Source organism: Hemiscyllium ocellatum, chromosome 2, assembly GCF_020745735.1.
Source record: "Hemiscyllium ocellatum isolate sHemOce1 chromosome 2, sHemOce1.pat.X.cur, whole genome shotgun sequence".
Lineage (NCBI taxonomy): Eukaryota > Metazoa > Chordata > Chondrichthyes > Orectolobiformes > Hemiscylliidae > Hemiscyllium > Hemiscyllium ocellatum.
The window spans coordinates 78,369,859-78,395,812 of NC_083402.1; the positions used below are offsets into that span (position 1 = coordinate 78,369,859).

The window sequence follows — 25,954 nt, forward strand, 5'->3', positions numbered from 1 at the left end:
ATTAAAAACCTACTTAAGAGCCAATAAACCAGTCAGCCCAAAAAAAGGCACAAAAATGTTTTCATCTATTTGATTTACATCTGAGAATCATTATTCCAAATATGTTCACAACAACATGCTACAGATCCAAAAGCTTACAACTGCCAGTTTGAATGCAAACTCAAAATACATTGTGTTCTATTTTAAGAGAAGATAGGTTAGACTGAACAGACTAGAGAAGTTTGCTGTTGAAAGATTAGGAAATAACAATCTATTTTTCCCCTTAGGGCCAGCAATTAAAACCTTAATTCCCTTGATTAGGAAATTTGACTAATTGAAGATGACTTAACCTCATGCTAAGAGCATAAACTACTGTTGCGACCAAGTGAAACTTAAAGCCAGTTCACTCCCTTTTCATTTGGTTGAAGCACCGAGGACAATGCAAAATTAAAGTGAAAACACCAAAGATACCTGGAAGAGAAACAGGGTAAACGTACATGGGCCAAGTGTATACGACTCAATTAAAGTGGGAAAGAAACAAGTTATTCTGTACATATTTATTTACATCCAATTTCGCATAAGTGCGGACAAGCATGATTATATGCATTACATAAATATAAATACTTCTGTACAAATTACATACCCAAGATTAAAAATTAAAAAGGCATACTGTAGTTTGTCAACAAAACTTAAGCTGTGTACAGTAGTTGAATATGCAGAGTTATTGCAAGAATGAACAGTAATCAAAGTCACAGCCTGTTAAAATTAAGATTTGATCACGCTACATGTTAAATTGTACTAGATTTAAAATGCAACTAATTTGTACATCACAAATCTAATAACAGATGTAAAAGTACAATAGCTTCAATTGAGCATACTGTCATTTCTACAGTTCAACATTTTACACTGCTGAGGACATGCAGTCCATGCAATAAGCCAATGTTATAATCCTAACACTGTAGAATATATAGCACAGTTGTAATGCACTGTGGTCATGGTGGGATTGAGTTATGACAGGTGTGCACTATCAGCAGACGAACATACTAAAACAATTAATGTCCTTAAATGGCACACAGCCTATCAAGTTAACTCATCTGCTTGAGCAGAGCACACAGTTTAACAGACAAAAGGGGTTAAGAAAAATAACTGGGCACTACATGCAGTCATACAAGCCATGCAAGGCTCTCTTCTCCCAGGTTGGTGATAGGAGGCTACCAAACTATGAAAATTGGCATTCTATTACACATTTGAATCCATGTGGCAAGTGTAATGAGATGCACCAACATATGCAATATAATTGGGACATTACCAATTAGTTGCTTGGACACAGTTAACTCATTCACATCTGTTAAAAGCATGTGCAACTTTTGTAAACAGCCTGCATGTATCTTGAGCTACATAAAGTTAATGTATATGTTTAAATTAATGAAGGCAGAGTTACTATTCTAGGAGAAAGAGGCTCAGATTCATTGGCCTTGACAGCATTCTGTATTATTCAGACTCCCATTTTAAATACTTTGAACACATTTACAGGCTGATTGTGTTCTAGTAGAGGAAAATGGTTTTCTAATTAAAGCCTTGAAAACAAGTCAATTTGAAAAGCCTTCCCTATTTGCACAAGTTTTCCCTGAATAACATCAGCATGAAAGTCATTAACCTACAAAACTGAGTCTACGTATGCCTATGAGAAGACAGCTCCAAGACTAATGGAATTGGCTATGCACCTTAAAATCCAAGTTATTCAAATATACAGTCTATCATATTTTAAAATCTATTTAACTCTATAGACTATACTAGAAGTCATCCAAAGACTGAAGTCTGCTTAGGCACTAGAAACAGGTTATCAAACAAGTTTTTGGTTGGTCATTTTACTCAATTAAAAGCACTACAACACTGTCTTAAGCTAGCTTGGCACATCAACCACTACTAGTGATCGCCATTTAACCAGCTCATTCCATTCATTTTGTAGGTCAACGGTTTCACTTGTTGTGATTAGTACTGTGTGCTCAATTGCATTTAGTATTGTCCAGCCACCTTACAATTAGGAACTAGGATTAAAGCACAATTGGAGAACAGACAAGGATTAAAACAGCCCATGCATCTGCTCTATGGAGGATCCTAAAATAGATTGGGGATAAAAAGAAATAAATGCAGTCTTTGATAGTTATTGTCTTCAATTGCCTGTTTAAATCCTCTGAATTTTCTCAGCCACAATAATAGGGTTCTCTTTCCTGATTTTCATTGCTGCTTCTGCCTTGTAATCATAAGGGCAATTGTGTTTATCTGAGTAACGATGAAGTCCACAGAACAAGTTCCCACAACGACAGTCAAAACCTGCTATAGAAGAGAAAATCTTTATTCTAGCTTAAATATGTTGAATTCAAAACCTGTGTTTTTATAAAAAAGTTACATTGCTATTCATGCAGGTGCATCATGCTCATTTCCTCCCACAAAAAAAATTTAAAAGTTGAGCAACCTATACAAGAAAGAGCTTGGTATTTGATATACCAAGTTCTTCAATTAATCTTTGTGGCTACAAACAGTAGCTATCAAGCTATTTTGGCATAAGGTGGCCTAAGAATGTCAAAGTGACCACTCATGTGGATTAAGTTATGGACAGAGAATTTGACAACTAAACCAATTGTGAACTAAAATTTACTTCAAACTAAAAAGAATCTTTGACAGGACATACAAAAGGGATGTGAAATGATCATGATATCAAAAGCAATTTAAGCAGGAAGAGTATGAAACAAAAGAAAGCCATGTCAGAACGAGGAGTGAAAGTAGGAAAATAATCTTGCATAGTAAAAGAAAATTGGAATTAAGTCATACTAAAATGAGGAAGTTGCTAAGCTGAAGTCTCTACACATTCATCTTCCATCACCTTTCTCCAATTCATCCATGAGCAATACCAAGGGAAGAGGTCACTAAAAAGGATATAATAGCAGAACATGCAGAAATACACAATCATGCAGCCAGCTTTACTTTACGAATGGGAAATCATGCTTGACAAAACTTAAGTTCTTTGACATGGTATAAGCAGGATAGATAAAGGGAACCTGTAACATTTGGATTTGCAAAAGACATTTAAATTGCCTTAATTCCAATACGTTAGGAGACCATGGTGTTGGGGGTAGTACAGCAGTACAGATAGAGAATAGCTAACCATTAGACAGTGGAGATAAAATACCATTTTCAAGATATCTACCTGCAACTAATGGAGTATCACAGGATCAGTGCTTGGGGGCAGGGGGGGGGGGTGGTGGTTACTGGATATTTTGTTTCAGGTGGTCATCACACCAAGTAGATTAAGTACCTCAAATTCAGTGGTCAGAGACAGCAGGGTGACTGTGGGTCATAGATGTACTGCATGGAAACAGACCCTTTGGTCCAACTAGTCCATGCCAACCAGATGTCCCAATCAATCTAGTCCCACTTGCCAACACCAAACCCATATCTTCAAAAACCCATCTATTTGTATACCCATCCAGATGCCTTTTAAATGTTGCAATTGCACTAGCCTCCACCACTTCTTCTGGCAGCTCATTCCATCATGTACCACCCTCTGAAAAAGTTGCCCCTAAGGTCTCATCTTTCCCCACTCACCCTAAACCTATGCCCTCCAGTTCTGGACTCCCTACCCATGCCCCTCATGATTTTATAAACATGAGGTCACCCCTCAGCCTCCAATGCTGGATTCACCCTCTCCCTATAGCTCAAATCCACCAATCCTGGCAACATCCTTGTAACTCTTTTCTGAACACTTTCAAGTTTCACAACATCCTTCGATAGGAAGATCAGAATTGCATGCAATATTCCAAAAGTGGCCTAACCAACATCCTGTACAGCTGCAACATGACCCAACTCCTGTACTTGATACTCTGACCAAAGAAAGCAAGCATACTAAACTCTTCAAGGAGCTATGAACCTGCACTTCAGGGTCTTTGCTCAGTAACACTCCCTAGAACCTTCAGTGTACAAGTCCTGCTAGGATTTGCTTTCCCAAAATGCAACACCTCATTTATCTAAATTAAACTCCATCTGCCACTCCTCAGTCTATTGGCCCATCTGATCAAGAGTGCATTGTAATCAGTGAGGCAAGTAGTGAGATTCTGTATTTTGGAACAGAGGAGCCCCTGATCTTGACCTTGCCCAACAGGTCCGATGAAATTTGCTCCCTGTACAGCTACAGGGAGGATGAGCCAGCTGACCATGGCACTGATTTAGGAGACCATTCAACAAGGAGAAACAAAACAATAGGTAATTTAGGAGATTATAAAACTTGGAATGGACAGCATCCTTTGTAAGCAGGATCAAGACTCCTGTAAAGTATGCTGCCTGTTTAGTGCCAAGGTAAGGGACATCAGGAGAGCCAGTTGTGTCCTATATCAGGGCAAACAAAATGTGGGCAGCAGTGGTTAGCACTGCTGCCTCACAGCACCAGAGACCCAGGTTCAATTCCTGCCTCAGGCAACTGTGTGGAGTTTGCACAATTCTCCCAGTGTCTGCATAGGTTTCCTCTAGGTGCTCTGGTTTCCTCCCACAATCCAAAACTGCACAGGTTAGGTGAATTGGCCATGGTAAATTGCCCATAGTGTTAGGTAAAGGGGTAAATGTCAGGGATTGGATCTGGGTGGGTTGCACTTCATGTCGGTGTGGACTTGTTGGGCCGAAGGGCCTGTTTCCACACTAAGTAATCTAATGCAATGTGGGCATGACTAGAAAAAAAAAGTGGTCCTGTTTAGGGAATATCAAACTAGGAAATAAGTTTAAGAACAGGTCCTTAAGGTTTAAAATCTTTGGATTACTACCTGAGCCATGTGCAAACCAGCATGCAATGAGAATAAGGGAAGTAAACACTTGGTCTGACAAGGGATTCTTTTCATGGAGCACTCTTTAGCATTAACACAGGAGGGATCTGTACTGTTGAGGGTATAGTCTATACCTTTAGTGGAAGCGTAAATAGTGTGATCAACAAGACTTTAAAGTACAGGTTGGACAGGGGAAAAAGGGAAAACTAATTATATTGGCCAGTGGGAAACAAAGCAGGTTAACATCTCTGAAGGTGTATTCATCTGTATGGGGAAAAAAGTTTAAAATACAAAAAAGAGAGAACTCCAGTACACGTGTTTGGAAAGGGTTAGGGATCAAAACTTCAAGCATACAGGATAAGGAATGACAATGAGAAGAGGGTCAGTAAATATAGGACTGAAGATGCTGTACCCAAATGCATGCAGTATATGAAATAAGGCAAATGAACTTGGTGCAAATCAAAAGTTGGCAGGTATATTGTGTCAGGCAGAGGTAGTGTAAGGAGATCAGGACTGGAGGCAAATATCCAAGGATATACATTCTAACAAAAAGATACACAAGTGGACAGAGGGGGTGATTTTGCCTCATTAATGAAATCAAATCAATAGCAAGAAACAAATATAGGGTCAGATGTAGAATCTGTGGCCAGACTGAGGAATGGCAAAGATTAAAAAACCATAATTGGAGCTATACAGACCTCTAAACAGTAGGATGTGGGGCACAAGATACAACCTTTCTATATTAGTGTAAGAAAGGTAAGGTTGCAATGATCATGGGGATTTCAACATGCAGATGGACTGGGAAAGTTAGACTGCTAGTAGACTGCAAGAAAGGGGAACTTGTGGAATATTTACAAGATGCTTTTTGGAACAGCATGTGGAGTTCATTAGGGAATAGGCAATTCTGGATTCAGTGATATGCAATGTGAAAGACTTGATAAGGGAACTTAAAGGTGAAGGAACCCTTACAAGACAGACTATAATGAAGTAATTTATTCTGCAATTTGAGAAGCAGATTCCAATAAAATGGTATTACAGTTGAATAAAATGCAACTAGAGGCATGAGGGTGCAGCTGACTAGGACTGACTGGGGAGAGAAGCCTAGCAGGAAAGGCAGTGGAACAGCAATGGCAGGAGTTTCTAGGAGTAATTCAATGAAAGGTTGAGCACACATTTGATAGAAGGTGGATTTTTAAAAGAGTCATCTTGTATGGAGAGGGGAAAGTAGCGTGAAGGGACTTCAAGCAGGTAATTCCAGTGTTTGGAACCCAGTATGGCTGTCAATTATGGGTGAAGTGTGGTGGGAATATGACACTAGGTATATGGGATGTGGTTGTAGGCTGGAGGAGGTTACGCAAGTTAAAATGGCTGAGGCCAAGAAGAAATATTAAAAGGTAGTGATGAAAAACAGATGCCTGAAGCTTTGGGGAACTTGCAGCCATGCCTTCAGCTGTCTGGGTCCTCCCTCTATTTCCCTTTCCTCATTTGCTTTGCTCAGCATTATTTTTTTTGATGACTGATTGAAAAGAGCCACAAGGTGTCATTTACTATGAATCAGGATTGAAATACAAGTAGTAAATATTCTGTAAACTATGCTGACTACACTATCTTTTAGCTTGCCAGTGGTCTTTAGTGACTTCCCCTGTGATGTGCCCTGATCCACTAAATTCCGATGGAAGCATTTTTAATGTTTCTCAGGAAAATAGAATAAATAAAGTTTGTGCTGTGATGAATTTACTAGTGCAAGGGACGTTTTAAGTTAAAATCTGAAAAAAAAATCACTATTTATTACCGCTTAAGACGACACTTATCTTTGTAAAGGCTGTTTTAATTCTATTACCAATCAAATTAAATTCTGACTGCATTGTCTGTGATTAGAAAATATCACTGTCTCCATTTGTTGCTTCTTTCTTTCCTTCCCCTGGTAAGTGGATCTTCCTCAGTAGGAAGAACGAAGCTCACAAGCATATCTGTACTCTGATAGCACAGAACCTGTGTTGAAAGTTTACTTCTGTGCTAATTATTTCAAATCAAATATTTCAGTTAGAGTCATGGAAATATACAGCACAAACAGACCCTTTGGGTCCATGCTGACCAGATGTCTTAAATATACCCAGTTGCATTTGCCAGCATTTGGCCCATAACCCTTTAAACCCTTCCTATGCATATACCCAGTCAAATGGGTTTTAAAGTGTTGTAATTGTAATATCCTCCACTACTTCCTCTGGCAACTCATTCGAAAAAGACACCCTCAGCATGAAAAAGTTGCTCCATAGGTCCCTTTTAAGTCTTTCCCGTCTCACCTTAAACCTATGCCCTCTAGCGTTGGACTCTGCCACCCTGGGGAAAAGATCTTGTCTATTTACCCTATCAATGCACTTCATGATTTTATACAGCTTTACAAGATCACCACTCAGCCTCCGACTGTCCAGGGAAAATAACTCCCGTCTATTCAGCCTCTGTACAGCTCAAACCCTGGCAAATTTTTTCTGAACCCTTTCAACTTTCACAACATCCTTCTTATAGGATTGAGACTAGAACTGCATGCAGTATTCTAAGTGGCCTAACAATGTTGTTTTTCAACAAAGTTACAAAATAGTCAGAGGGAAATTGAGAAACAAACTTGTAAGGAGATCTCAGCTATTTGTAAGAATAATAGGTGGTTATGGTAGGGGATTTTAACTTTCCAATCAACTGGGACTGCCAGTGTTAAATTCCTCTCCATTGAAACCTTTAAGTGCATACAAGACAGTTTTCTGATTCAGTATATGGATGTATCTACTAGAGAAGGTGCAAAACTTGACCTACTCTTGGGAAATAAGGCAGAGCAGGTGACTGAGGTGTCAGTGGAGGAGCACTTTGGGGCCAGTAACCATAATTCTATTAGTTTTAAAATAGTGATGGCAAAGGATAGATTAGATCTAAAATTGAAGTTCTAAATTGGAGAAAGGCCAATTTGACAGTAATAGGCAAGAACTTTCAAAAGCTGATTGGAGGCAGATGTTTGCAGGTAAAGAGACAGCTGGAAAATGGGAAGCCTTCAGAAATGAGGTAAGAATCCAGAGAAAGTATATTCCTGTCAGGGTGAAAGGGAAGGCTGGTAGGTATAGGGAATGCTGGATGACTAAAGAAATTGAGGGTTTGGTTAAGGTATAGATAGGATAGATTGAGTGAATCCTTAAGAGTGTAAAGGAGGAAGGACTACACTTGAGGAAAATCAGGAGGGCAAAAGAGGATTGAGATACCATTGGCAAACAGAATTAAGGAGAATCCAAAAAGGGTTTTTACAAATATATTAAAGGACAAAAAGGGTAACTAGGGAGAGAATAGGGCCCCTCAAAGATCAGCAAGGCAGCCTTTGTGTGGAGCCACAGAAAATGGGGGAAGATACTAAGTGAATATTTTGCATCAATATTTACTGTGGAAAAGGATATGGAAGATATGGACCGTAGGGAAATACATGGTGACATCTTGCGAAGTGTCCAGATCACAGAGGAAGTGCTGAATGTCTTAAATGGTTAAAGGTGGATAAATCCCCAGGACCTGATCAGGTGTACCCAAGAACTCTGAAGCTAGAGAAGTGATTGCTAGGCCTCTTGCTGAGATATTTGTATCATCGATAGTCACAGGTGAGGTGCTAGAAGACTGGAGGTTGGCAAACGTGCCACTGTTTAAGGATGGTAAGGACAAGCCAGGGAACTATAGACCAGTGAGCCTGACCTCAGTGGTAGGCAAGTTGTTGGAGGGAATCCTGAGGGACAGGATGTACATGTATTTGGAAAGGCAAGAACTGATTAGATAGCCAACATGGCTATGTGTGGGGGAAATCATGTCTCACAAACTTGAGTTCTCATAGTAACAATGATGATTGAGGGCAGAGCAGTAGATGGGATCTATATTGACTTCAGTAAGGTGTTTCACAAGGTTCCCCATGGAATACTGATTCACAAGGTTAGATCTCATGGAATAAAGGGACATCTAGCCATTTGGATACAGAACTGGCTCAAAGGTAGAAGACAGAGGGTGGTGGTGGTGGGAGGGTTGTTTTTCAGACTAGAGGTCTGTGACCAGTGGAGTGCCACAAGGATCAGTGCTGGGTCCTCTACTTTTTGTCATTTACTAAATGATTTGGATGCAAGCATAAGAGGTACAGTCAATAAGTTTGCAAATGACACCAAAATTGGAGGTGTAGTGGACAAAGGGTTACCTCCAATTACAACAGGATCGGGACCAGATGGGCCAATGGGCTGAGAAGTGGCAGATAGAGTTTAATTCGGATAAATGAGAGGTGTTGCATTTTGGTTTAGCAGGACTTATACACTTAATGGTAAGGTCCTAGGGAGTGTTGCTGAACAAAGACCTTGGAGTGCAGGTTCATAGCTCCTGCTAAGTGGAATTGCAGGTAGATAAGATAGTGAAGGCAGCATTTGGTAGGCTTTCCTTTATTGGTCAGAGTATGGAGTACAGGAGTTGGAGGTCATGTTGTGGCTATACAGAACATTGGTTAGGCCACTGTTGGAATATTGCGTGCAATTCTAGTCTCCATCCTATTGGAAAGATGTTGCGAAACCTGAAAGGGTTCAGAAAAGATTTACAAGGATGTTGCCAGGATTGGAGGATTTGAGCTATAAAGAGACTGAACTGGCTGGGGCTGTTTTCCCTGGAGCGTCAGAGGCTGAGGGGAGACCTTATAGAGGTTTACAAAATTATGAGGGGCCCGGATAGGATAAATAGGCAAAGTCCTGTGGTGGGGGATGCCAGAACTAGAGGGCATAGGTTTAGGGTGAGAGGGGAAAGATAGATAGATAACTGGTTGGCATGGACTGAAGAATGTTTCCATGCTGTACATATGACGAATTAGAGAGAGAGACACAGCAAAAACTCATCCCTCTGAAAAAGCAGCATACTAAGGAAGGATGAGGCAACCATGACGGACATTAGGGACAGTAACAGCAAAAGAAAGCAGTGTGGCAGTGGGAATCCTATGAGAAAGCAAAAATGAGGGAGGAAATTGACATATTAGAAAAGATTGCATGAGATTTATATAAAGACCTAAAGTAATGGAGAATAAAGTAGAAGAACCAAAACATTAGTCTTCAGTGGAAGGCAGAAGGAACATCTCAAAGGTGTGTGCGCATGCATGCGTGTGTGGCAGAGGTTACTATGGCCATCACGAATGTGGTGCTAACAAACTGAAAAAAGGCCTAAATCAGAGATTACAACCCAGAGTTTGGGAGAAGATAGCTCGAGCTCATGGAGGTCTTAGTGATCTTTTGGGAATCACTAGAGTCAGGGATAGTCCCAGAGGACTGGAAAATCAGTAATGTAATGCCCTTGTTAAAAGAGGAGTAAGGCAAAAGACAAATTACAGGACAATTATTCTAACCTCAGCACTGGATAAGATTCTAGTCCATTCTGATGAATGATTTTTGAATGCTTGGAAGTACATGGCAAAATGGGACAAAGTCAGCATAGTTTCATCAAGGAGAGGTCATGCCCAACAAATCTGCTAGAATTTGAGGATAACAGGTTATACCAAGGAGAGCCAATGGATGTTATCCACTTGCACTTCAAGACTTTGACAAGGTGCCACATGAAATTGCTGAGTAAGCCAAGAGTCAATGGCAATAGAGGCAAGGTACAGCATGGATAGAAGATTGGCAGGACTCTGGGATGAAAGGGCCCTTCTCGGGATGGCAGCTGATCACTGCTGCAGAATGCTATTGTCAGTGTTGGGGCAACTTTTCACATTAATGATTAGGAGGATTAAGGGCATTCTAGCTAAGTTTGCAGATGTAAAGATAGACAGAGGGACAAGTAGTATAGAGGCGGCAGGGAGGCTGCAGAAAGATTTGGACAGGTTAAGAAAGTGGGCAAAGGAGGACACATTGAGTATATTGTGGGAAAGATCTGCACTTTGCTAGCAAGTGTCATGTGCAATTTTCTAATGGGGAGAAAACTCAAGTCTGAAGCACAAAGACTTGGTAGGCCAAGATTTTCAAACTTGCAGGTTAAGTCAGTACTTAGCAAAGCATTTACTTTGCCAGCACTAGAACATAAAAGCAGGAATGAATTGGAGGCTTTAAAAGGCACTGGTCAGACATTTGGAGTTGAGCAATTTTGGGTCCATGCCTCAGGAAAGATGTACCGACCCTGGAAAGAGTCCACAGGAAGTTAGAGAATGACTGCAGGAATAAAAGACTTAACATAAATGAGAAACGTTTGAGGACTGAGTCCATACTTTGAGTTTATAAAAAGGATGAGGGTGCTCTAATTGAAACCAGAATACCAAAGGCCTGGATAGAGTGGACATTGGGAAGATGTTTCCATGAGCAGGAAAGACTAGGACACAAGGGCACAGCCTTAGTAAAGGAAGGCCCTTAAGAAACTTCAGCCAGAGTGGTGAATCTATGGAATTCATTTCCACAGGAAGCTGTAGAGGTCAGGTCTTGAGTATACTGAAGAAATAGATAGGTTCTTAATGGTTAAGGGGATCAACAATTAGAGAAAACAGAATGGGGTTGGGACATCAGCATGATTGAATGGCAGGACTTAGTGGGCTGAATGGCCCAACTTCTGATCCTCTTATGGTCTAATATACTATTGCCAGGTTTGCAGATGACAACAGGTCAGAAAGCAAGTATGGGATGGGAGTCTGCAGAGGGTTTATGAATAAGTGTATCTGCCAGGGTTTTTGCTCAAATGTAGTGTGGAAAAATGAGGTAAGAACAAGATTAATATTGTGGAAGGACTGTAGAAAGCTCAGCAGGCAATAGGAAAGGGAAACATAATATTGGCTTTGAAGTCAAAGGAGAAAGTGTCAAAGGGATGGCTTGCTAAAACTATACAAGCCACTAGCTGGAATACGGTGAACAGTCTGAGGCCACTTTAAGGAACCCATTTCCCCTGGTGAGAGAAATCTAGGGCTGGAGGATAATGTGTATCCAGTCACTGTAAGAAGTTAGGAGAATTCCCCCTCTTCCCTCAAGAGGAGTGAATCTCAAATCCTTTACTGCAAAAGAAAAGACTGGGTTAAGTATATTCAATGTGAAGATATTTTAACTCAGCAAGAGAACCGAGTTACAGGGAAAGGCAGGAAAGTGGAATGAGGATTACATCAGCCATGATTTCACGGAATTAAAGCAGACTCAATAGGTCAAGTGGCCTATTTCTGCTCCTATTACAACATCTCCCACTCAATACTTTTACCCATAATATATTGCCAGTATAGGATTGCCGATGCCATGGGACAAATGTAAAGAGACATTACTTCATATTTTTGTTCATATTACAAAATATTATGGTCAGGCAGACACTGGATTCATAGCAAAGTCTAAAAACTAACCAGCTGCAAATTTGGTGGCATTTACAAATGCAATCTGAAGAGTTTAGCTCTAAAAACTCACCTGTAAGACCAACTTTTTTCCTGCACTGAAAACACCTATTCTTCTTTGGACGGGGTACCTCTGGCAATTTATCTTCACTCCCTGATGTACTAGTTGGTGCAGGTAGGGCAGATGGTTGTGCTATAACTAAAGACAAGTAGGTTATTCACATTATATCAATTAGTTATAGCACATCTATATCAAATAGCTACATTTTCTCCCCAAGTATTACCCTGATTATCCATATTTGCAGAAGGAAAATTCAAAGTTCAATTGATGTTCCATCATTTTTCTTATTCAATGAAGGTAGGCATATTGAAGAGTGGGTCCCAAACAAACATTGTATGCACTGCAGTCATGTTGGTATGAAGCATTTTCCATTTAGCAGGAACATTAAAGTGACAATGTCATAATCCAGCCCAACCAAAAAAAAGCTGCTGCAAACCAACTCTGGGCTGTTTTAAAGCTAGAGTACACATTGAATAGAAAAACAATACTATGATGCGCAGACACCTTGAGCAAGACCTAACAAAGAACAAATGCATTTATATTACCTTTATCGGACTTTCATAAATAGGACGTTGAAAGCAGAAGTGATTAAATACTTAGCTATTGAGAAAGCTTTAGAAAAGGGGTCTGTAAGAAGCTAAGTATTGTTCTAGATAGCTAGATGACAAGGTTGTTCAGAAGATAGTGATAGAAAAGTTTAGGACTGGACAAACATGGAAGTATCGAAAAAAACTTGACATGTTCAGGATCTAGGCCAGCAAGGACAGAAAATAAACAGACCCCTCGAGGCTGCATTGTTACTCAGTATGATCTTGGCAAGTTTTCAGTTCACACCAATTACCCACCTGCCTCCATATGCAGAAGTCCTTGAAATTAATTACAGCCAAGAATTAAAATATTTGCAGCCATCAGTGAAAGGTTCTCCAACTACAGTATAATACAAGACCACTTTTGGAGACTATGCTTTCAAGTTTCAAATTCCCCATAATGAAAACTACTTCAACCCCGTAAGGGGGCTGGAGTCAGATGTACAGCATAGAAACAGACCCTTCAGTCCAACTCATCCATGCTGACACTATCCTAACCTAATCTAGTCCCATTTGCCAGCAATTGGCCTAGATCCCTCTGAACCCTTCCTATTCAGATACCCATCCAGATGCCTTTTAAATATTATAGTTGTACTAGCTTCCACCACTTGCTCCCACAGCTCATTTCATACACACACCAGTGTGGGGAAAAAGTTGCCCCTTGGGTCCCTTTTATATCTTTCTCCTCACCCTAACTTATGTCCTGTAGTTAGGGACTTCCCCCATCCCAGGGGAAAGGCTTGTCTATTTACCCTATCCATGCTCCTCGTGAGGTTATAAACTTCTAAAGGTCACATGAGACTAAGTCCCATTCTAAATTCTTGAGTGAAAGCCTCCATAATAAATTGAGGTTTAGAGATTTAGTCTAAGTTTAAGCTACAAAAGGTTCTGAAGTATAAAATCAGGAATGTGACCCATTCTGAAGTTGGCCCAAAAGTAACTGTGGGTAGTTTGACTGTTGAGACCAGGGAAAGTTTTGATTGTTTGACTGAAGGTATTGCAAGGTATTTAATCTTAGTAAATTCAAACTGCTTCTACTTCCTCCTGGAGAGGACAACCACCAACACCCCCACAAGAAAAAAGGGGCTGCAGAAGGAATGTGCTTGATCGTCACCCTCCAAAAACTCTACAGCTGTTTCCATATCCCTACAATACCATCAGCTCTCCCAAACTGATCTTCTGCCATTTCAAAATGAAAATTGTTTCTGCTGTGGGCCATACTGAACACCATGTTTTGCAAGAACCTCTACAAGCAATGACAAGGAAGAAATGGTTTCTTCAAGATGTTTAGTAGTTTAAAAAAAATTACCTGGCTCTGCCAACTGAACTTCTGTCTCCTTTTCCTCTCTGGAAATACTCATTTCAGTCATCTGCTGCGTCACAGGCAAGGTTGATCCAGACATGCTTCTGCCAAGCAGAAAAATACATCAGGATAATTAGTTTAGTTCAAAAGAAAAACCTGCAAGATCAAAAATCTATTAGCACTATTAAAACGAAGGAATTTCTGTTGTTGCTGCCACTTGATCCACATTTTTCAAAAAATTCTGCAGTTTTATTGCAAATTAATTGTGCATCTTGGGATTGGAACTATATCTACAAGATGTCCTCAATCCGATTTGAGCAACTCAAAATAGACTCTTCATAAGCACTGGTTCCACAGGGACTAATGGAAAAACAGGAATCAAGTCTGCAGGATTGACCTCAGGACACTTAAAATAATGCCTATAGTGTCCAAATTGAAATACAGTACTTCAAACTGTTACTGGTAGAAATTGTTAAAATTTTCAAAGAAAGTGAATAATTAACTTAGCAAAATCAAATGCAAAGGGGAGCTGCATCCAGAGTGTTTGCTGGGGTGGATGAACAGGGGCTGCAGTTCACTTCTTGGTATTCCTGACTGGCTTGCAGTTACTCCTTAGTATCTTTGAGCTCATGGCAATGGGGCAGCTGCAGGATTTTGTCTGAGGCTGTCATGGAGATGGCTGGCTGCTCTGGTATGGATACAAGTACAGTGATCCTCTGGTGTTCCACTAATTAGTGATGGGACCCATGCCATTCTAGCCACTACCCAGGAGGTGGTGATTTTAAACTGATGTTAAGAGAAAACAATTACAATGCAGGTGACCTTTCACCTGATTATACTTGCATCAGCTCATTATCTCAACCTCCTGCATTTTGACACATTACTATCCAAATAAACCACTCAGTGCCATCTGGAATGCTTCCTCTGAACGTGCTTCCATTATTTTTCCAGATAGGGCATTCCATACCCTAATAACTTGCTTTATGACAATCATCCTTGCTTCATTTGTACATTTTAAATGTGTTTTCCACCTGTAAGAGATGACCACTTCACTCTGCTGTGCAGCAACCCTAAATGGGATGACTTCAAACCAACTCCCTATAATTCATCAAACAATTTGTTTATAAATTCATGATATAACTTGACATAGGGAAAGCAGAACTGACAGCAGGCTTGCTCACTGCTTTCAACTTTGCAGGATTTATCTCCAAAACCATCTTACATATTGCAAGGTTCCTGAAGATTACACAGTAATCGACCTGTAACCAATATCCTAAGCTTGATTTCACTTAAAAGGTTTTAAAACAAAGAGGATCTGCAATATGGATTTGCAGGTACGGCAGTGGTGTTTGTTATGCTTTCCTTTACTGGCCAGAGCACAGAGTATAGGAATTGGGAGGTAATGTTGCAGCACTGCAGGACATTGGTTCAGCCACTTTTGGAATATTGTGTGCAATTTTGGTCTCCCTCTTATCAGAAGGATGTTGTGAAGCTTAGAGTTCAGAAAAGATTTACATGGATGTTACCAGGGTTGGAAGATTTGAGCTTTGGGGAGGGGCTGAAAGGGCTGGGACTATTTTCCCTGGAAAATCAGAGGCTGAGGGGTACCTTATAGGGGTTTATGAAATCACAAAGGGCATAGATAGGATAAATAGACAAGGCATTTTCCCTGGGGTGGGGAGTCCAGAACTAGAGGGCATAGGATTATGGAAAGGGGAAAAACTTAAGAGACTAAGGGACATTTTTTTCCAGAAGGTGGTGAATGTTTGAAGTGAGTACCAGAGGAAGTGGAGGAGGCTAGTACAATTACACAATTTAAAAAGCATCTGGATGGATATGGAATAGGAAGGGTTTAGAGGAATATGGGCCAAGTGCTGGCAAACATGACTAGATTAGGTTAGGATATCTGGTCAGCATTGATAAGTTGGATCAGAGGGTCTGTTTCCATGCTGTACATCTGACTATGAGCATTGTGTTTCCATGAGTGGTAGCGCACATTTCCAAAATAGGGCTTGACTTATGTAGAATTGAAACTGAATCCCTGGTACAATACAATCCATTCTATTCAGTTAAACAAACTGCCTGTGTGATCTTATGCAGGAGAAATTAAACCTACATGTTTAGGGGTATAAAAAGGTAAAAATATTACATCCAACTGAGCTATTATAGCCCTAAACACTGAGGACAACTGAGCCTAGGTTTAATAGATGTGCACATGATCTACACAGTCATTTAAGGAAGGCTCAAATAATATTCCATCAGGCAAAAACTGGCAAGCACTTGCAAGGTGTCATTTAGACTTACTGTGTTTTGACATTTACATTGATGGAGGCTCCTTCAGATTTAAAGCTCTCTGTTCGCTGGATGTGAGCAAAGTCAGAGTTGGAACTATTAGAATTACTAGCTGTACCTAAGGATTGAAAACAAAAAAAAGTCAGTAGCGGTTGTAATTTCTTGTTGACACTAACAAAATGAAAAGCTAGCCACGAGAAAAGTGTGGCAGGGGTCAGGCATGAGCTTGTTCCCTAAAATAGGATTGGTTATATATAAACATGCTAGTTATGAATCATGTACACCAAACCAGTGAAAAATAAGTTTAACATCAGGTTTTGCAACAAGTGGATGCAACACTCCAAAGTGGAATGAAACTGATCCCACAGACAGGGCACAGCAAATTGCAGTGGTCAGTCGAGACCATCTTTAAGAGGGTTGTTATCTCACTTTCCTTCCATCAGATCTTTTTCTTCCTGTTTTTTTTTTTAAAGCTTGCTTTAAAACAGTTACACTTACACTGTATACCCAGTTCTGATCAATTTGAAGTACCAACTTTGATACTCCCTAACCAGAGTATTTCTGGTATTTGGTATTTTGTTTAGCACAATTTTAACATTGAAAAGTGATTTTTGCACCACTGCTCCAGCATTTTTTTCCCTGCCTCCAGTTTCATGCACAAAGTACTGAACAAAGTTAAGTGACACCCTGAGAAGTGTAGTCAATGCTCAGGGAATCAAAGTAATTGAAAGCTTTAAAGAACTGCCTAGTTTAGTTTTGACAGTGGCTACTTCATGTACAGGGCTTCCTTTTAATTTCCATTCATTAGGTCTGTTGCTGACAGCCTACAGCAAAATGTTAGTTTTTGAGAACATTCTACTTTGATCTGCCATTATATGCCTACTACTACCTTAGAGAATGTCAACTGACAGCTTACAGATTAGTATTAATTATGCAAAGAAATGTTTCATTGTAAAAAGCCACAGAACAAAATTCAAAACTTTCACATGGAAACATTGCTAGTTTCACAATCTAGAAATTAAGATAACTAATGCTTTAATGTTTGGTGATAACTCTCTCGTGGAATGAACTATTTCAAATTATGCTCACAATAATAAGGCACTCCGGAGACTACCAAAAGCAGAGAAGAAAGGAGATCCAAGGTGAGAATATAATGTAAGAATTTACTCTGCAATTTGAGGGAGAAAATAGAATCAGAGATAAAATGGTATTACAGCTGAATAAAGGCAACTGACAGATGTAGGAGACAGGAGCTGGGGAAAATTGACTGGCAGCGTAGCCTAACAGGAAAGACATGGAACAGCAATGACAGGTTTTTCTGGAAGTAATTCAGAAGACACGGCAGATTCATCCAGAAGAAAAAGCAGCATGGTACAGGGAGGATGAGGCAACCACGACTGACTAGAGAAGTCAGGGATATCATTAAAGCAAAGAGAATCATACAAGGCAAAGAGCAGTGGGAAACCAGGGCATTTGGAAGCTCGAGACCAGACAGCAACAAAAAAGGTTAAAATGAAGGTAAGCTAGCCAGTAACAAGACCGCAAGAGTTTCTATACATAATGGCAAAAATGACATTGGGCCCAGTGAATATTACACTGAAGGAGTGGGAGACAAGGAAATGGCTGAGGAACTGAATAATTACTTCACATCAGTCTTCAGTGAAAGACATGGGTAATACCCCAAAAATTCGAGTCAGTGAGGGGGCAGAGCTGAGTAGGTTGGCCATCACCAAGGAGAAGTTGCTAGAAAAACTGAATGGTCTGAAGGTGGATACATCATCTAGACCAAATGTACTAAAATGAGATAGCTGACAAGATATTGGAGGTGTTAGTGGTGATCTTTCAGTAATCACTTGAATTAAAAAGGGTTCACGACTGAAAAAACCCACGAACATGTCACCCCTATTTAAAAAGGGAGTAAGGCAAGAGTTGGAAAATTACAGACCAATTAGCCCAATTTTGGTTGTGGGTAAGATCCTAAAATCCATTGTGGAGAATGATATTTCTGAATACTTGCAAGTGTATGGTAAAATAGGGCAAAGTCCACATGGTTTCATCAAGGGGAAAGAGTTGCCTGATAAATCTGAGAATTTGAGGAAACAAGCAGGTTAGATCAAGGAAAGCTAAGAGGTTATCTACCCAAACATCAAGGCAGCCTTTGACATAGTAATGCACAGGAGGTTACTAAGCAAAATAAGGGCCCATGGTGCTACAGGCAAGGTGATATCATGAATAGGAGCTTGGCAGTCTGGCAGAAAAGTGGGGATAAAAGGACCCCTTCTCAGGATGGCAGCTGGTGACAAGTGGTGTCTCAAGGCTCAATGTTGGGACAACTTTTCACTTTATACATTAATGATCTAGATGAAGGAACAAGGGCATTCTGGATAGGTTTGCTGACAATGAAGATAAGTAGAGGGACAGGTAGCATTGAGGCGCTGTGGAGGCTGCAGAAAGATTTGAACAGGTTAAGAGTGGGTGAAGTAGCAACAGAAGGCGTACAACATGGAAAAGAGAGGTCATTCACTTTGGTAGTAAGAAGATATATGTGCTATTTTTTAAATGGGGAGAAAATTCAAAAGTCTGAAGTGCAAAGACTTGGGAGTCGTAGTCCATGATTCACTCAAGATAAACTTGAGTCAGTAGTTAGGAAGGCAAATGCAACAATGCTTTGAGAGGTCTTTAATATAAGAGCAAAGATGTACTTTGGAGGCTCTAAGGCTCTGGTCAGACCACAGTTGGAGTAATATGCAGAGTGTTGGATCCCATATCTCAGGATGGACTACCTTAGTGTATTCAGTGGAGGTTAATGAGAAGGGTCCCAGGAATTAAAATCTTAAATGTACAAGGAACATCTGAGGATTCCAGGTTTATATTCAATAGAGTTTAGAAGGATGAGAGGCGAGGTGAGGGCAGGGGGTTGGGGGGGGGTGGAAGAGGAGAAGAATCTAATTAAACATACAGAATACTGAATGGCCTGGACAGAGTTGATGTTGGAAAAATGTTTCTGTTGGTAGGAGAGACTAGGACTATAGGGCACAGCCTCAGTACAGGCAGACCTTTTAGAATGGAGATAAGGAGAAAGTTTGCCAGAAAGTGGTGAATCCATGGAATTCATTGCCATAGAAGCAGGAGGAGGCCAGGTCAATTGAGTACATTTATAGACTGCAGCAGATAGGTTCTTGAGCATCAAGGGGATTGAGGATTACAGGAAGAAAGCAGAGAACGGATTTGAAAAACTTAACCATGATTGAATGGCAGAGCAGACACCGAATAGTCCAATTTCTATTCGTATGCCCATGGACAAAATTTTGCTTGACTTTCTTCCAGATGAAGTCAATCCAATTCCTTGTTTGGAATGTTTTCTCAATCTAAATTTGGCAACTAGTATTCAGGCCAATTTGGAACAGCAACTGTAATTGGGGCTACAATAACTTCACAAGATGGTACCTGAGAGTGGAGAAACAAAAAATTTAAGTCCTACCTATTGGACTCATTCGGCCACCACTTTGCTGTCTTTGTAGGTGTTCCTTGTAGCATACTGAACACATTCCATTTGTCCTGGGATTTCCATAAAATCCACACCCAGTTGAACACAGCATAGGCACTTGAGTTTGATTAGTTTCTTGAGCCATATTAGTAAACTGCAGGTACAAAAGACAAGACATTGAATGGAGTTGAAAAAACTTTGGTATCTGTTCCATGAACATGGCAAGAGTTTAAATAATCTTTAAACTACTCACAGCAAGGGAATCTGAAATTGTTATGTAATAGAAGGATCTGAAATATTTTAGATATGATGCATTACCATTCATAGGCAGCTGTAGAAAATTACATCCTCATTGGAGTGTACATGTTGCAAATCAGAGTCAGATATACAGCATGGAAACAGACTCTTCGGTCCAATCTGTCCATGCCAGCCAGATATCCCAACCCAATCTAGTCCTACCTGCTAGCACTAGGCCCATATCCCTCCAAACCCTTCCTACTCATATACCCATCCAGATGCCTTTTAAAATGTTGCAATTGTATTAGCCTCCACCACTTCCTCTGGCAGCTCATTTCATACCTGTACGACCCTCTGAGTGAGAATTTGGCCCCTTGGGAATCTTTCATATCTTTCCCCTCTAGGTCTGAACTCCGACCCCAGGGAAAAGACTATTTATCCTATCCATGCCCCTCATGATTTTAAGCCTCTAAGGTCACCCCTCAGCCTCTGATGCTCCAGGAAATACAGCCCCAGCCTGTTCAGGCTCTCCCTATAGCTCAAATTCTCAAACTCTTGTAAATCTTTCCTGAACCCTTTCACAATTAAAACATGCTAAACAGTTAAAGTTTGATTAGGCCCAATTACAGTACTGTACATTGGAAAAATATCCTCGAGTTGGTGCAAAGTAGATACTTAACTAATGGTTCCAGGGAACAAATACAGTATGTTGGAAAAGCAGGTTTTATTCCACTTGGAGCAAACACTGTAGGAATAGGCACCTCAAAGCCTGCTTCATTCAATAAGAATGACAGTTGTTTATGACTCAACTCAATACCATCAGACCCCTCCATTCCCTTGAACAACCTTGAACATGTTTAAGCCTTCATGACCTCCCAAGATCCAAAAAACCACAACTCTCCAGAACAAATCTCTGCACTTAAATGGGTGACCCCTACTTGTTAAACTGGGTTGCTCTATCCCATAATGGGATAGTCTAAAAAGGTAACACACAGTACAAGATACCAGGCTCAGCTATACAAGACAAAAATACTTCATTAACTGATAATACAAAGGAGAAATGGATTTAAAATTTTTGGGCAAGAGATGTGGAGTGACAGTGACTTAAAATTCAATACAGGTGAAGAATGTAGAAACATTTCAAATCAATGGATGAGCAGTTGCAGGACTATGGGAATCAAACAAGACAGGGATGGATTTAATTCTTTGGGGATTCTTCAGCATGGATTTGAGAGACAACCTACTGTCATATCGAATTCCAACATTGCTTTATGAACCACACTAACCCAATTCTATGCACTTGAACCTTGATAGCATTGAAGTCTCAACACATCTGAATCTAAGCAGACTCAGCTGGTGAGTACTTAGATGGGAGACCACCTGGGAGTATGAACTGTTGGAGTAGTATCCCTACCTTTGAGGGAGGAGGCTTGAGCTCACCACACTTGCTCCAGATGTGTGTAACATCTGAACAGGCTAATCAGAAAAGTCTTTTTAAAAATTGTCCTTAGATGCATTGCCTCACCCAGCTGACTCCATTCATCAAGTTACATTATTCCCAACTGGGCACAGCATCAGCCAAGATGACTATCTGATCCTTGCATTAGGAAATCCAGAAAGAACCATCCTCAGGCCCCATTTCTCATCTTGTTCTCTGATGAGGGAAGGAGCAGCAATTGCGAAACTGCACACCAAGATCTACCACACCTTCATTGACCCTGCAACTTACTTGTCAACCTATATAATAGATACCTAGCTCTGAGAGAACCAATTTCCTAGAGGTCAGCTAACAATAGTTCTTAGGCACCTGGGGTAAAAAAAAACAAGTGGTCAATTGCTCCTGATGACATCCTTCCTAAGGAAAGTCTCTGGATTAAAAAGCACAAGTTACTATAGTACTGCATTGCACCCTGGGCTCAAATTCTGATCTTGTATTCTCAAAGCACCACCTACTACCATCAGTCCAGCATGATGCTCTTATTGCAGCCAGCTTAAAACCCAATCGAAGCTTTTCCACTATTATTCAGATAATATGTTCACTAGCTTTATCATTTCAGAAAGGGAATTTCACTCAAACCTCTAGCATCAGTATCCCAAGTTACACTGTCTTGTTATGCTACTGGAATTACCAATTGGTGCTGAGATGTCAAGTTTCAGCAATTTCTCTCATCTGCTCAACTAACTTGCACACAAGCAACTTAAATCACCTCTTGCCTCCACCTCAACTAGCATCTTAAAATTACCATGTCAGCTCCAAGCATTCATTGATTTTGTAGACTTCTGCTTTTACTAGTGGAAACCAGGTGACACCACCAGCTCCCTAGAGAAAATTGCTAGGACCACAATAAACACTGCCACAATAAGCACAGTATTGATACACCAGCTAGAATAACTTCTTTCCTAAAAGCAAGGCTTCTCAGATGCTATTACACACTTGTGGAGCAATGAGACTTAAACCTATCTCCTAGCTCAGGATGACACTAGCACTACTCTACAAGATTTCTACAACGCACCAGGCAGGAAAATTTAAGCCATTACTTTACCTTTGAGAAAACCCCATGACTTAGCACACACAAATAAGGGAGATCTCATTTTGATGAAAAAGCCCCAAGTGTCATGGTGACTCAAGTGGTTAGCACTGTTGCTTCAGTGCCAGGAACCCAGGTTTGATTCCACCCTTGGGCATCTGTGCAAACTCCATACATTCTTCCAGTGTCTGCATGAGTTTCCTCTGGTTTCAACCCACAGGCCAAGGATTTGCAAGTTAGGTGAACTGTCCAAGCTAAATTAACAATTTTCAGGAATGTCGTCATCTAGTTGTATTAACCATGGGAAAATGCAAAATTACAGGTTTAGGAGAGGTAGAGATGCCTCTCCACCTCAACTAGCATCTTAAAATTACCATGCTGGCTAGGATGCTGATCAGAGGATCAGTGTTGACTTGATGGCCTACTTCCACACTGGAAATACCATTTAAAAATCCTGTGTTCAGCAATCATTAAACCAAAACTAATTCATTCAAGACAAAAGTGAAAAATATAAACAGTCCAGAAACTAAAAGGACACAAGGCCAAAATGTAAAAATAGTGAATTACATTTTATTAACATGGCACCATAGCTAGGATTAATCCTTTTGCACAAGGTATTACTACTGTACCAAATCAGCACAAAGTTTGAAGTTTAAAAAGTCATTTTTTGGAATTGATTTTGATATGTAATTCCTCCATCCAAATTTGAATAGTGAAATTCCAACTCAAATTCATGATCACAAGTTTGACCTGACAAAAACAAAGGTTTCAGTATCCAGCTCTGACTGCCTCACCAATTGCTCTCAAACAAGTCATTTAACTAGAGATTTTTTGGTACAAAAATAAGCATTAGTCACAGAAATAGCTTTTATCAGAGGGTAGAAAGGACTCAGGTTTGACATGGAGGAGGGATGTTAATTACCTTAATTTTGAAAGTTTAGATTACATTAGTGTGGAAACAGGCCCTTTGGCCCAACAAGTCCACACCGATCTACCGAAGCGCAACCCACCCAGACCCATTCCCCTGGATTTACCCCCTCTAGTAACACTACAGGCAATTTAGCATGGCAAATTCACCTAACCTGCACATTTTTGGACTGAGGGGAAACCTGAGCACCTGGAGGAAACCCACACAGACACAGAAAATGACTATGGAGTTTGCACAGTCGCCTGAGGCGGGAAATGAACCCAGGTTTCTGGAGCTGGGAGGCAGCAGTGCTAACCACTGTGCCACCCAGGTCATGCCAAGAAAGAAAGAATCAACTTAATTAGTTGAAGACTGAAACCACAAGTTTGCTTCACTTATCATTTAACTAGATACAGAAAACCAATGATTCAACATCTGTCAAACTTTCAACATTGTTACCATCTCTTCCCATATCATTCAACTGGGCAGATTCTCAATTACCTCTATACAGCAAGTGGTGCAAAGCTAGATTCAATATTTTCAAGTCTAAATTAACTAGGCACCAGAAGTGTCACTCAAAATACCCAGACAACATCTTGAAAAAAGTACTCCACATCATTCATCTTTGTGAAGTCAGCTGTGCTTAAAACTGTGCTAATGCAGATACACCATGACAACAGTATTTTTAGTACAATCCTTTATCAAGTGGTGACTCAGTGCATAAACCCATGTCCAAATATACTTGAGGCATGTATCCGTATACCAAGTAGGTCATATGACTAGCGAGCAAAACAAGTTCAGCAATCTTCTGCTTTTGTTAGGACACACCCATTTTAGTAGTAACTGGCTACCATTGAGTCAATAATCAGTACAATTTGCATTTGTAAAGACGAAAAACAGCCACAAGAGGAATACCAGTCTGAATTTGTACAGAAGTAATCCAAGGCTATATACACATCATGGATCTTTCATTCCACAATCATAGTTATCAAAATAATTAATTCTTCACTTATTACGTAGCACTAAAGACAGACATTAGGTTAATAACTACACTGTGGCATAGTTTCCTCATATAAGCAAAAGGTGAGTTAAGTATGTTTAAATAGATGCCAACTAAATTCTCTCAGGAAAATCACAAGGACCAAAGCATTCAATTCTGACCATCACAAGGCTGCAATGTGACTGATCAGGGACATTAACAGCTGCTGCTCATACAGCCCTGTTAGTACGAGAGGACTAACTCTCCCCATTACACCTTAATGTGCACTCATGTCACATATTTCTACACAATTAACCTTTTTGCCGGTGGGCCTCTGCGTCGAGTATGAAAATCCCTAATACTTTCCAGGTGTGAAGTATCAAAGTGGACTCGAAATTTTAACTGCTGCGCTCCTCAGATGCTGCCGGTTCCGGGTGTTCTGTTTCAGATTGCCAGCACTCGCTCTATTTTGTCTCAATTGTCACTATTTCCAACGTGTTAACGATAGATTTAAAAATCGTACTCGTGCAGGTAAGATGATCCTCGAGACTCATGGTGTATTACAGCGACAGAAAGTGGCGTAAATTATACTTAACGGACCGATAAGACTGACTCCCTAAGGTGTGGGAACAGGCCATTCGGCCCAACAAGCCCACACCAACCCCCCCGCAGTGTAACCCACCCAGACCCACTACTCCACATCCCCCTTGATGGATGTACCCAAGGTCCACACCCCTGAGCACTGGGTAATGTGGTATGGCCAATTCACCCAGCCCAGGGCGTTCAGGGTAGTTCCTAAGCCTATGAGCTGTTTTGTGGGGCCCAGCAAAACAACTTATTGCCCAATTCACCGGGTGACGAACGTTATTGCGAATAGAAAGCAGCCCAGTCAGGACAGGACAAGACTGGAGTAAATCACAGGTTACTCGTGTCTGACTCTCTGCCCTCCATCCACATCGAATCCAAACAGTCAATACCCCAGTGGGAAACGGGTGGATATATTTCCAACTTCACTTCTGAACCTTGGATTTTTATTATTTTTGGAAAAAAAGCGAATATCGAGAATACGAGAAAGGCCACAAACGGACTGAGGAGCGGCCGGTGCCGGACAGAGGGGGGCCTCAGGAGGCCTCCTTCCCCCCACCCCCACCGGCCGGTGACCACTGGAGCGCTCAGGCCTCCCCGCTCAGCCAGGGCCCTCACTCCGGCGGAAAGGCAAGGCCAGGCCAGGGACAAAACAGCGCGTCGTCCCGAAGCTCACGGGGTACGGGCTCCTGGGCCTAACCACCTGATCGGGGCCGGGGGCGCGCGCACACACACACACACACACACACACACACCGGTACCTTACCGTCTCCGCCACCTCGGTATATGCCTCAGCTCGACCTTCTCACTCACTCCGAATCCGTGTATCCCGGAGCCCGGAAGCTCGCGTTCTTTTTCTCTTGCG

At 40.8% G+C, this 25,954-nt stretch overlaps 1 protein-coding gene across 2 annotated transcripts; it reads right to left on the minus strand.

Annotated features, from left to right (window-relative positions):
* Positions 1-521: 521 nt before the first annotated feature.
* Positions 522-25,954, minus strand: LOC132828031 (AN1-type zinc finger protein 5-like). 2 transcript variants are annotated; one of them, XM_060844945.1, is made up of 6 exons: positions 25,856-25,954; positions 19,848-20,007; positions 16,379-16,484; positions 14,081-14,178; positions 12,197-12,322; positions 522-2,313 (listed from the first exon to the last, which is right to left on the minus strand). In XM_060844945.1, the coding sequence occupies exons 2-6, from the start codon at positions 19,996-19,998 to the stop codon at positions 2,165-2,167; spliced, it is 630 nt and encodes a 209-aa protein (XP_060700928.1). In that variant the 5' UTR covers positions 19,999-20,007; positions 25,856-25,954; the 3' UTR covers positions 522-2,164. The 2 variants fall into 2 exon arrangements, with proteins under 2 accessions (XP_060700928.1, XP_060700919.1); XM_060844936.1 differs by having other exon boundaries at positions 522-2,316.